The sequence below is a fragment of the Schistocerca americana genome, chromosome 2, assembly GCF_021461395.2.
Source record: "Schistocerca americana isolate TAMUIC-IGC-003095 chromosome 2, iqSchAmer2.1, whole genome shotgun sequence".
NCBI classification, from domain to species: domain Eukaryota; kingdom Metazoa; phylum Arthropoda; class Insecta; order Orthoptera; family Acrididae; genus Schistocerca; species Schistocerca americana.
In genome coordinates, this window is record NC_060120.1 from 47,338,715 (window position 1) to 47,350,980 (window position 12,266).

Genomic DNA, 12,266 nt, shown 5'->3' on the forward strand with positions numbered 1-12,266 from the left:
CCTCAAGGTCAAACTGCTGGAGATACAATGACCATCTTACCAAACGAGCATTCCTCAATTTACAGGTCTTTAAAAAGGTCAATGCCTTATGGTCACTGTAAACTATTATCTTGTGACCTAATAGATACTGCTCAAACTTCTGTACCCCAAATACAATTGCTAATGCTTCCAGTTCTGAGATGCCGTACTTTCTCTCTGCTGCCTGTAAAGATCGACTGGCGAAAGCTATAGTCTTGTGCACTTCTTGTTCGTTCTCTATTTCTATTTGGAATATCTCCACAGCTATACCATAGCCACTAGCATCAACAGACATACAAAAAGGTTTTTCAAAGTCAGGATGATGCAAAATTGGACTATTAATTAAAGACTGTTTAAGCACCTCAAACGCCTGTTGACATTCTGCTGTCCAAACCCAAGGGGTATTCTTTTTCAGCAGGAGGTGAAGACAGGGAGCATTAAAAGCCTGATCACTAACAAAACGCCTATAGAAGCCGAAAAGACCGAACATGGATCTCAACTGCTTCTTGTTTCTGGGAGCCTCAAATTTTTCAATGACTGCTAGCTTGCCTGGGTCAGGCAGAATACCTTTTCCACTTATCCTATATCCCAAGAAACCTATTTCCTCTTTAACGCACTCTGTCTTTTCAATCTTTAGTTTCATGCCACCTCTCTCAATAGCCTCGAACACTTCCTCTAATAAAGCTATGTGTTCTTCCCAGGTAGGAGTTGCTATTAACAGATCATCTACGTAGACTGTTATTTTATTGCTTAAAGCTGGTCCTAAAACATGGCACATCACACGTACAAAGGCACAAACAGAGATATTAAGTCCGAAAGGTACCACACGGTATTGGTAACAAACTCCTTCGTACAAGAAAGCTGTGTACTTCCTTGAACTTTCCGCCAGTGGCAAATTCCAATACCCACACGTGATGTCCATAGAAGTTAAGAATTTTACTCCCCGGAATTTTTGCAGTAACTCGTCCATGTTCTGCGGTCTATCACTTTCCCTAATCACTATTTCATTCAACCAACGAGCGTCCAAGACCAATCTGACACTCCCGTCTCTTTTTGGTACAACAACAAGAGGATTATTGTACTCACTGACCGCTTTTTCAATCACACCCCACTCTAGCATTCTCTTTATCTCCTTCCGAACTGCCTCCTTCCTAGCTACATGTATTCGGTATGGCTTCCTGAAAAACACTTGGCCAGGTTCCACCTTTAATTGACATTCATAACCTTTAACTATGCCAGGTCGATCTGAAAATACCTTATGATGCCTTTTTAGAACCTGTCTTAGTTCTTCCTTTTGATTGCCTGAAATCCTATCGATTTCCTGCAATTTAGCTTCTATTTTGTCTAAAATAATTGCTTCTTCTTCTTCTTCTGTGTTCAGCTTATTGTTATTAAGATTAACACCTTCGTCCCAATATCTCCTGTTTTTCAGAACTCGTATAGGCAGCTCCCAAGTTTCATGATCAGTTACTACATGTTTATCACTAAAAGGAACTATAATTACTCCGGTTACTGGCAAGACCATTTTTAACTGGCTTCTTTCAAAGTCAACAACACTCTGATATTTTGACAAGAAATCTATGCCAATTAAAACCTCAATACTGAGATTGTTTACAATTAAACATGGATGATCAATTAAATTACCATTAATGTTAAAGGGTAGTAAAGCTTCTTGCTTTACCGTTTTTGACACCTTGCCAGTAGCACCAATTATTCTTAGTCCTGATACCCTCATTACAGTAAGATTGTCTTTACCAGGTAATGCATCAAAGAAGGACTGAGATATTGCACTCACCTCACTTCCACTGTCTAAGAGACAACGTACATTGATACCCAACATATTCACTATTATTATAGGGTGGCTTATTCTAGGTTGTACAGGTGGTTCCTCACATTCATCTAGTAGTTCCTTTTGGATTTGTCTCCAACTAAAGTGATCGACATCTGTCTTCATTACATTTAGGTCACAGGGTGTATGGGTTTCCTGAATTACATTTTCAGCTGCCTTTTCCAGTCGGTCTATTAATTTTAAATCGAAACACCGCACGACTTCATTACATTTAGTTTGCTGAACATGACCCAAATTACTGTAGTCTGAGCGATTCTGCGCCTCCAGACCGGGCATAACATTAGTTACAGCTAAACCACTTTCACCATTATCGTCGGTTTCCTTCTCAAGTGACAACTGGTCACAGCTACTGGGTTCATCGACCCCAAACAGCCTACCCTCTACATTCCCACTTATCTCCTGTCCTAAATCTATTAGTACATTATCAACATCCAGCACAGGCACTTTAGATAAGAGCACATCATCCTCATCGTAAATATAAGCATGAATTTCTTCTGCTTCTTCACCTGTCAATTCAGTATTTTGTAGCTTATCCCTACTGTTACACTGATGCGCCTTCTCTTTCTCTTCCCACTTAGAAAGCGTCTCTAACACGGTATCTATCAAATACTGTGAGTGATCTAATATTTCTGTTGTATCCTTAGGTGCTACCGACTCTTCATCCACATGTTCGGTTTGAGTATTCTGATCTGTCTTACCAATTCTCTTAACTACTGGCATAGGAAAAGTAACCGCCTGGTGAGCGCCAGTGTCCTCATAGACGGGAACTAGTTTTCCTGCCTCGGCATACTACTGTTTCCTTTAGTTTCATTATAGTTAGCTGGCATAGCCTTACTTTCCGTACTGTTGTTTACATGCATATTTCTGTTTGGAACAAAATTATTATCCCTTGGACGCCATTGTTGGTTCTGATAATTATTTCCCCAATTCCTACCTCTCTTAGGATGGCGAACACCTACTGTTCTGATGTTTACATTGCCATTTTGCTCGTTCCTAAAATTACTATTATTATTATTGGCATTTCGGTTATTACGTGCTTGCTCCTCATTGGCAGCAACACGTTCTACACGTTCCAAATACTCAATGAAACGATCAAGATTGTCTCTAGGGGCAGATATAATTCTAGTTTGCCAATACCACGGCAGTTTGGCTTCAAGACCTAGTATAATCATTTCCGGTTTTAGCTTTTCCGCCAAATGTGACAAACGTGAAATCCATGACCTAGCAAACTCTTTAATTGATTCCTTGCCTGCATTGAAGCGTTTCCCACTCCAAAATTCTCTCAACACTTCATTTTGCTTATTGCTAGACCAATACTCATTAATAAAAGCTGTTTTAAATTCCGCTAATGTTTTACATTTCAACATAACATCAGCTGACCAACGCATGGCGTCACCTGCTAAATGGCTTCTAATAAACGAGATTTTCTCTCGTTCAGACCAAGTTGGTGGAATCACATCTTCAAAATCGTTCCAGAAATCTAGCGGGTGGATATTTTTATCTGGATCGAACCGCAAGAACTGCCGACACCCGATAAAAGCGGCGTTTGCAGCTACAACTTGTTGTATACTACCATTACCAGAAGTTACTGAAGCTACTTTACTCTCAATGTTAGCAATGTTAGTACTTATATTTTCTACTTTCATTTCAACATTATCTACTCCTTGTACAATATGAGTAGTGTCAGTTTTGATTGCTTCTACTTCTGCTTGACATATGTTTACTTTTATATTAACATCTTTAAATCTATCTGAGCACAGTTCAGATTCTGCCTCGATCTTTTCTGTTAACTTGTGCTCCAGCTTCGCATCTTCCATTTGGAAGTCTTTGCGAACCTCAGCGACTTCGGATTTTACTGTTTTATACATTTCAGAAAACTGTTGAGCAACCTTTTTCTTAATATCCTCATGATTGCAATCAATTTTATAATTCAAACTGTCCAGATCCTCTTTCAACTTATTGCAACTAGCCTGGAAAGAATTTTCTAATTCAGCTTTATTGGATTCTAATTTATTGTCCATCGCCTCAAACCGTTCATTAAAATTGGTTTGGCTGGCCACAATTTCAGACTTTAATTCAGCATTACTGCTTTTGACCTGTTCACTTATTTCAGACTTTAATTCAGCATTATTGGATTCTAATTTATTGTCCATTGCCTCAAACCGCATATTAAAATTTGTTTGACTGGCAGCTATTGCTTGTAATATAACATTTAGATCAACAGCCCCAGCATCTTTGGGTTGCTCACGAGCTGGCTTTTTATCACTCTCAGGTGACGAAAAACTGGCTCCAATACCAGAATCATCAAACCCAAATGAAACTTCTGGTTGATTAGTCATATCTAACTGCTCCTTCTTAAATTCTACCATCTCTGATGACTGTTTCATTTTTAATTCATCAGAGAAACTATCATCCAATAAATTTACAATTTCTACTTTCCGCTTTACTACAGGGGTCTCTATTATTGAATCATTGCCCCTTCGCACACTACTGTCCGGAGACAATACTTCATTTTTCACTTTAACATTACTACTTTCATGCATATTTACACTCGAACCGTTGTCTGGATTTGCAGTTTCCTCAACAGACATAGGTTCTGATATAAGTTTAACCTCAGCTTCTTTTGACGGTTCCATCGCTGACAGTCTTTTAGTGCAGGTTAGTAAAATTTTTAACAACTTTTCACTTAACTTAGTTCCTTCTGCACGACGTATGGCGTTGCCGGCGCGGCGTACCAGGATTCCTGATGCGACGTGGCACGTTGAGCTGCGGACGGCTCTCCGACGGCTGTTGTGTGTTTGCGTGGCCCGCAATTGCAGGCTCTGCGCCGGCTGCTCCAGCGGACGACTGCGGTACGGCGAAAACTGGTTTCTCGCGATGCTGGCAGCACCGCTAGACTCAGTGCCAGCTCCGTCAATCCAGATGCGTTGTTAATCCAATTGCGTCGTCCACATACACACGTAACACATTCACTGTTCTATTCTCAGTTGCGTGTCGCATTTCACTCGCGAATCCGAATAGTTAAAATCACTTTCACTTAGTTGATTTCCCGACCGATGCACCATATGTGGGGCGGTGGGTGCAAGTTTGTAATAATATAATTTGTAGACTGTAGAAACATTTCCCGGCCGATGCACCATATGTGGGGCGGCGGGTGCAAGTTTGTAGATATAATAATTTTCTGCATATAAAAGCTTGCATATTGAATCAGTTTCTAGCTTTTAGAATGTTGTTATTGCTGTCTTTTGCCGTTCTCAACACTGGCTCTCTATTTACTCCGTGACCCCCAGAAAGTGATTTAATAAAACTTGGAGCCAGTAAATAGATATCCTAGTGCCCACTTTACCTGAGAATGTTCTTATAGCTGCAGCTTATAGCTCTGAGGAATTAGGAGATTGTCCGGGATTTCTAATCAAAAACGGTTTTCCAAAATAGTTGAGTATATTCTGAAATTCACTAATAAAAACCACAAGTATCCCTACAACCTAACTAACAGAACAGTTCAGAGTCTAATGCGCTGATGCAACTATAAATGTCCGAATCAAATGTTAAAAAGAATGCTCGCCATAATTTGATGAAAATATTTCATCAAACGCCACGCTAAATATTTGGTAGAATGTCTGTCCCGCGACGGCACGTGAAAATTACGACACTACGCAAACTGAAGCTAGATAATGAAAATCATTCCAGAATTAACACTTCACATATAATGTTTTCATAGTTCCGCGTATCTCTAGTAACTTAATACGGCACCCGAGGCTGTTGGTAGCAGATACACTGATGCGACGCGACTACCGACACAGATGGCGTGTCATTCAGCGTCTGGAGAGAACTGGGGCCTTCTTCCTCGCATCGCATCGCATGGATCTGCACGGAGATACTTTTCCTCCGATGTGTGATGGAGTTCGCAGCAGTTAATGCTTTGCCTCCCATGCATGCTGATGTTGCGTCTTCACATGTGGGATGTCTTCTTGGGTGTCTCCTCAGCACAGTTCGGCAGAGCCAGCTACATAGCTAGCAGGTGTGGCCAGCGGGTGGTGACGCTGCGTTGCAATTTGTGGCCCAGCGTCCGGATTTGGGCATTGTGCGACCGACCAGCACTGTCGTAAAAGGTGCGGGCGGTCGTCTGGAAGAGGTCACGGAGTAGAGGTACTTCCGCGACGTCGTGAAGATGAGCAGTGGGAAAATCGTAAGGCAGGTGTAAGGCCAGCCGAAGGATGCGATTCTGCAGAGTCTCCAGCTTCTTCAGGTTCGTGTCGGCGGCGTTCCCCCAGACGACGGCGGCGTATTGGAGTACAGGACGGAGCAGCGCCTTGTACAGGGTGATGCCCAGCCGCGGTGGTAGTTGGGAACCAGGGTTCAGCAAAGGGTACAGGGTGCGGAGCCTGTTCCGCACTTTGGCCTTCACGTCGCGAATGTGTGGAGCCCACGTGAGTCGGCGGTCAATGGTGACGCCGAGGTAATGCGCCGTTGGGCGCCACGGGACAGGGCTTCCACCGACAGCGAGCGGCTGCAAACCTGCAGGAACGAGTCGCCTGGTGACGATCAGGAACTGAGTCTTGGCACCATTGAATAGGAGACGCCACTTGACTGCCCAGGCTGCCAGGGTGTCAACGGCGAACTGCAGACGGCGGCGCATGACAGCGGCATTGAGGCTCCGAGTGTAGAGAGCCGTGTCATCCGCGTACAGGGCGAGCTGCACACGGTCGATCTTCGGCGCATCAGACGTGTACAGCGAGTACAGGAGTGGCCCCAAGACCGAGCCCTGCGGCACCCCGGCGTTGATGTGGCGGACGGAGGACAAGCCCTGCGCGGCCCGCACATGGAAGGTTCTATCAGCAAGATAGGAAGCGATGAGACGCACGTGCGACGTCGGGACCCCAAGTTCAAAAAGCTTGAACAAGAGGCCGCGGTGCCACACGCTGTCGAAAGCACGCGACACGTCCAGGAACACCGCGCCGAAGAACTCGCGCTGCTCGAGGGCGACGAACGCGTCTTCCACTAACCGAAGGAGTTGATGAACGGCTGAGTGGCCCCTGCGAAATCCGAACTGCTCTTCGGGCAGGAGGCCTTCCTCGTCGACGTGGCGCTGCAGCCGCCTGATGTACACCCTCTCAAAGACCTTAGAGACGGCCGGCAGGAGACTAATAGGTCTGTAGTTCACGGGCTGCCGCAGATCCTTCCCCATCTTCGGAATCGCCACGATTTCCGCATGCTTCCAGGACTGAGGAAAGCTGCAGGACCGGAGGATGACATTAAAGACGTCAGCAAGATGAGTGACAGCCACGGGCGGCAACTTCCGGAGCAGGGCGTTGGAAACTTCGTCTGGGCCGGCAGCTTTCCTGGGGTGCAGGGCACGCAGGATGGTCGACACCTCCTCCGCCGTTGTCTCTTCAATGACGTCATCGTCGTCACGCGCCTCCAGGTAGCGTGGGAGCCGGTCAGCAACCAGGTCGTCGGTGACAGCGTCAGTCGGGTCTTCGAGAGGCGTAAACGCCGCCTCAAAGACGTCAGCAAGAGCATCAGCCTTCGCAGCTGGTTCGCAGACAGCCTGACCTTGGACCAGCAGCGGGGGGATACGTTGCGTGCGGCGTAGGAAACGCTTCGTCATCTGCCAGGCTGTGCCATCTTCAAGACAAAGGGCGGCGACCTTGTTATTCCAGTCGCGATTGCGATGATCGTCAATGGCGGCCCGGATGTCCCGACGCATCCTGTTGAGGAGGCGCTTGGTGTTGGCATTTCGCGTCCTCTGCCACTCCCGGTAGACCCGGTTCTTCTCAGTGATGGCCGCAAGGATGTCCGGCGGCAGCTGTCGGGAGTAGTCAGGCGGGGGGCGTGGTCGGGGCGGCGTCGCTATGGTGGCAGCGTCGATCGTGGTTGCCGCGAAGTGCAAAAGTGCTTCGTCCGCTCCAACTTCCGCAGGGGGCGGTGCGGCGGCTAGTGAGTGCGTCACGGTTTCTTGAAACCTGTCCCAGTCGATGCCAGCAAGTGAGATACCGCGCCGGGGCTGCTGGAGGGCGTCGAGGTCGATGTCAAAAACCACAGGGACATGATCCGACGACAGTGCAGTCCGCGTCGTGGCGGTGATCTGATGAGGGATACCCTTGACGACCGCGATGTCAATTATATCTGGGAGGCCACGAGCAGGGAAAATGGTCGGGTCGTACGGCCCCACCACAAGCGCATGGTGACGTTCCGCTATCCGGAGCAGGCAGCGGCCAGCGGCGTTGGTGATCCTGGAGTTCCAGGAGACATGTTTGCTATTGAAGTCCCCGGCGACGAAGACTGGCCCCCTCAAGGAAAGCAGAGCATCGATGTCAGCAGGGTCCAGGGGACGAGACGGCGGCCGATAGGCCGCGACGAACGTGATGGCGCCCGTCGAGGTGTGAACAACGACACCAGTGGCCTCCAGCGTCGCCAGTGGTGGAAGTTGTATCACATGGTGACGTATGCCATTGCGGACGTAGACGGCTGTCCCCCCACCCGCCGTCAGTCGATCGGTGCGATAGCTTGAGTAGTTGGCCGCCCTGACGTCTACCCCAGGCTTCAGGTGTGTTTCATTGATAAGGCAGACGTCGACGGCTTCATCTCGGAGAAATTGGCGAAGTTCGCCAGCTTGGGTGCGGACGCCGTTGGCATTCCACGCGACGACCGTGAGCCCTCTAACGCTGCCCATGGTGCGGTTGTTGAGTGTTGGCAGCGGTTGGGGCCGGAGAGGCCATCGGCACTGCAGCGGTGAGTTGCTGCGACAGGACTTCAATCAACTTCGTAGCACTGGTCACCAGGGCTGTGAGCTGCGCGACGAGGTTGGCCAGGTCAGCGGTGGAGACAGCCGGCGCGGCCCCGGCGCAGGAAAGGGGGGGTGTGGCTGCGTCGCTGTGAGAGTCCACCTGGGGCTGCTCGACGGACGGTGCTGAGCGTTGGGTACCCACTGGGCGGTGACCCCCGCGCCGGCGGTTGGTGGGGCGCGGTCCGGCCGACGGCCCGGGAGAGGCAGTACCCGGTACCGCCACTGGCTGCGGTGGTGGAGGCGCAGGAGCCTCCGGTGTCGGTACGGCCTCGGATGCGGCGGGAGCAGGAACCGACGTAGCCGGGGCGGCGGAGGACGTCCCTGACGTTGCCGCCGCGAAAGAGACGCCTGGCCGTCTCGTTGCGAGCTTCTTCTGATGTGGCGCTGGTGTTTGGCCACGCTGGCGAGCAATGGCACGCTTCCATACCTCACACCCACGATAACTGGCCACATGAGCACCGCCACAGAGTGCACATGTAGGCTTCTCGGAGGGCGGACGGGGGCACGCACTTCCTGCATGGGCGCCGGCGCATTTAACGCATCTGTCCGGCATAGAACAGTGGCGCGCGACGTGGTTGATTCCCTGGCAGCGAAAGCACTGCACAGGGCCTCTCCGGGAACGAAGATCTTCGGTCTGGACCGGAACGTCGGCGACCCGCGTCAATTGGTAGAGTTTGCGGTTCTCCACGGTGTCAGAGCAGACGACCAGGAAGAGCGGCATATCTTCGCGTGATTTTGGCGACTTCATCTTCACAACTGCCCGTATGTAGAAGCCCAGGTCTGCGAGTTCTCGATGCAGGTGATCGGCTTCCATGTTGAACGGAAGGTCGCGAAATACGATCTTCAGGACCTTGTCAGGTGCGGAGGCGTGGGTATAGAAAGGGATACCACGCTCAGACGCCTCCTGGGTGACCCGGCGATAGTCATCAGCAGTGCGGAGTGTGACCCTGTATAGGTCTCGCCCCGCAGGCTTCACGGTGTACACGGCCGTTGTCCAGCTGCGCAACAGCTTCTGCAGTTCTCCATAGGGCGGCCGAAACTGAAGAACCACCGGCGGAAGATGGGAGTCTGTCTTCGGTGCAGGATTGCTCGGCGGCGGGTCCGGCGCGTCCTCGAGCGCATCGAAGGAGTTGGCGACGGCAGTTGGTGGCGTCGTCGATGACAGCATGCGTCTTGCAGTGCGCCGGGCCGGGACGAAACCGTCAGCGTCAGGGGCGAAGTCTTGCTTGGCCCTCTTCTCAATCGGCGAGCTGCGAGCAGCAGCCGTCGCAGCTGGTGCCCTCCTCTTCTGTTTCCCGCTGCGTCCGCGTGGCCGAGGGGCGGCAGTGCTCTCATCGTCAGAATCGGGCAGCGGAGCAGACAGCGCAGTCTTCAACGTTTCCGTAGCAGTGTCCGTCAAATCCATAGCCGTAGCAGTGGTCGTCATAGGTGGGGGGCCAGATGGGGCCGTCGACAGCGCAAGCGCGGCCGAACGGCGATCTGCCACACCCTTCGCGTCGCTAGCAGGCGCAGGTACGTCCTTCTCGCGGCTGCACATCTCAGCGACTCCTAACGTGCGTCGTCCTGCCTTCTTCCTCGCGTAGTGTTCTTATATATAAAGCCGCGGTGCGGACGGCTGAGGGAACGCCTGATCTTTCCGGCTCTCTCGACTAGTCGCTGGGCTAGTAACGCACCACTTCAAGTTACAATATAATTTATAGCTTCTTTGGCTGATGGCCGAAGAAGTTCTAAATTTAAACGTGCATTCAGCACGCAGGTAAGTATTGATAATAAAATTTTGACGTGGCTAGGTTAAATACTTTGGGCGAGAGAATTAATCTAAATACCCTGCACGCACTAGATGAGCTCTGAACTGGCCCTGTTGAGATCCGCTATCGCTATAATTTTATAGGTATTAAAAGAAACTTTACACATCTTCATAATCATAGCGGACCTCCAACCTATTTAAATCTAAACATCCTAGCCTTATTTACTAGCCTGCTTAATCTATCTTGCTTCCTTCAGTTTTGAGACGAAAACCAGAAAATCATGAATTTCCACTAAAGTCTTAATTTGTGAAATCCAAAGTACTGTTTTTATTAAATCATTATGAAAGATGAATCTAAATATAAATTTTGAAGTCTCTAGTTCTTTTCTGTTGCGTCAGTGATTTTTCCAGAAAAACGTCCAAATCTCGGAAATGGCTGAGGTTATCGAACTGATATTTAACACACATTAATTTAGTATTATTTCTGACATGCTAGAAAAGTTTTAGTTCATTTGCTTGATTTTTAAGGTATTGCGCAACATTTATGACGTCAGAGCTAGTTACAGCAGACTGGCTGGCACACAATGGAAACTGATGTGAATTTACTACAGCGTGAGTAGGCTGCTTCCCTACAATGTGTTTAGGTTAGTTAGGTTTATTTAGTTCTAAGTCTAGGGGACTGATGACCTCAGATGTTAAGTCCCATAGTGCTTAGAGCCATTTGAACCATTTTTGAAGGATTCCGTAGAAAGTAGTTTTTCACAGATAAACATAAACTAAAGAATAAAACTTACATGAGAGATTGGTTGTGCTGTTCACAAAGGAAAGGACGTCTGTTCTGTTTTGTTTACAAAGTGGCAGATTCTGATGGCTCGTCACGGTTTACGGAAGACGGATTAGATGACTGGAAGAATGCAAATATTTTTCTGAAGAGACATGAAGAAAGCAGCTCGCGTAGAAAAGCAATAATTTCCCTGTTACTTCTAAAACCAATGATGCACGTGTCGATTCTCAACTTGTAAGCCACATTAAGAGCGAACAAAAATGTTGGCGACATTCTTAGGACAAATTGTTGCAGTTTTAAGTTTTTTAGCTCAGCGAGGGCCTAGCATTTCGAGGTAGTGATGAAATTGTTGGTTCATCCCACAATGGAAGTTATTTAGGGTTATTAGAATTACTAGCCAAATTAGATGTTTTCCTGGCCCAACGTATAGTGCACGTATTCATGCAAATAAAGAAAGGGACATACGTCATATCTGTCAAAAACAGCGTTCGAGGAGTTTATCCATCTAATTGCATCAGCCATACTGGGTCATATTATTTACGAAATTATGAGAGTCAAATACCACTCAGTCTCATTGGATTCTACTCCTGATATATCTCACGTAGCTGACTCTGATAATGCGCAATGTCCTACCATCCGGACCAGTGGAAAGATTTGTGAAGTAATTAGATATGGAAAGTCATACTGCTGAACAACTCTCCCAAAGCTTACTATCTTTTTTAACAGAGAATGGCCGTAATATCAAAGAGTGTCGTGGGCAAAGCTACTACAATGACAGTAACATGAGTGACAGGTACACCGGCTTGACAGCATGAATTAAAGAAATAAATAAATACGCTTAATATAGTCCCTCTTTTCCACATTCGCTAAATTTAGTCGCCAAGCGTGCTGCAGAATGTTGTGCAGAAGCATCCATTTTCTTCTGTTTCCTTCAAAGCCTCTACACATTTTTCCCGCTTCTGTTTTTCAATGGGGCCTTATTTTGAGAGCACTGAAAAATTATAGTAATAAAATTCCGATTTTGAAAACGTTATCGGACAATAGGTCGTCAGCCAGAGCTGATGCTGCCTTTGTTTGG

General features: G+C 47.9%; 1 protein-coding gene across 1 annotated transcript; it reads right to left on the reverse strand.

Annotated features, from left to right (window-relative positions):
- Positions 1-8,529: 8,529 nt before the first annotated feature.
- LOC124593775 (verprolin-like) lies at positions 8,530-10,194 on the reverse strand. Its single transcript, XM_047132123.1, has 2 exons — positions 9,546-10,194; positions 8,530-9,170 (listed from the first exon to the last, which is right to left on the reverse strand). The coding sequence occupies exons 1-2, from the start codon at positions 10,192-10,194 to the stop codon at positions 8,530-8,532; spliced, it is 1,290 nt and encodes a 429-aa protein (XP_046988079.1).
- Between the last annotated feature and the right edge of the window lie 2,072 nt (positions 10,195-12,266).

Coding starts and splice junctions, on each gene's coding strand:
- LOC124593775 (XM_047132123.1), bottom strand. CDS start 10,194: ATGTGCAGCCGCGAGAAGGACGTACCTGCGCCTGCTAGCGACGCGAAG. Junction 9,171..9,545: donor CCAGGAGGCGTCTGAGCGTG/GTATCCCTTTCT, acceptor GCGCCCATGCAG/GAAGTGCGTGCCCCCGTCCG.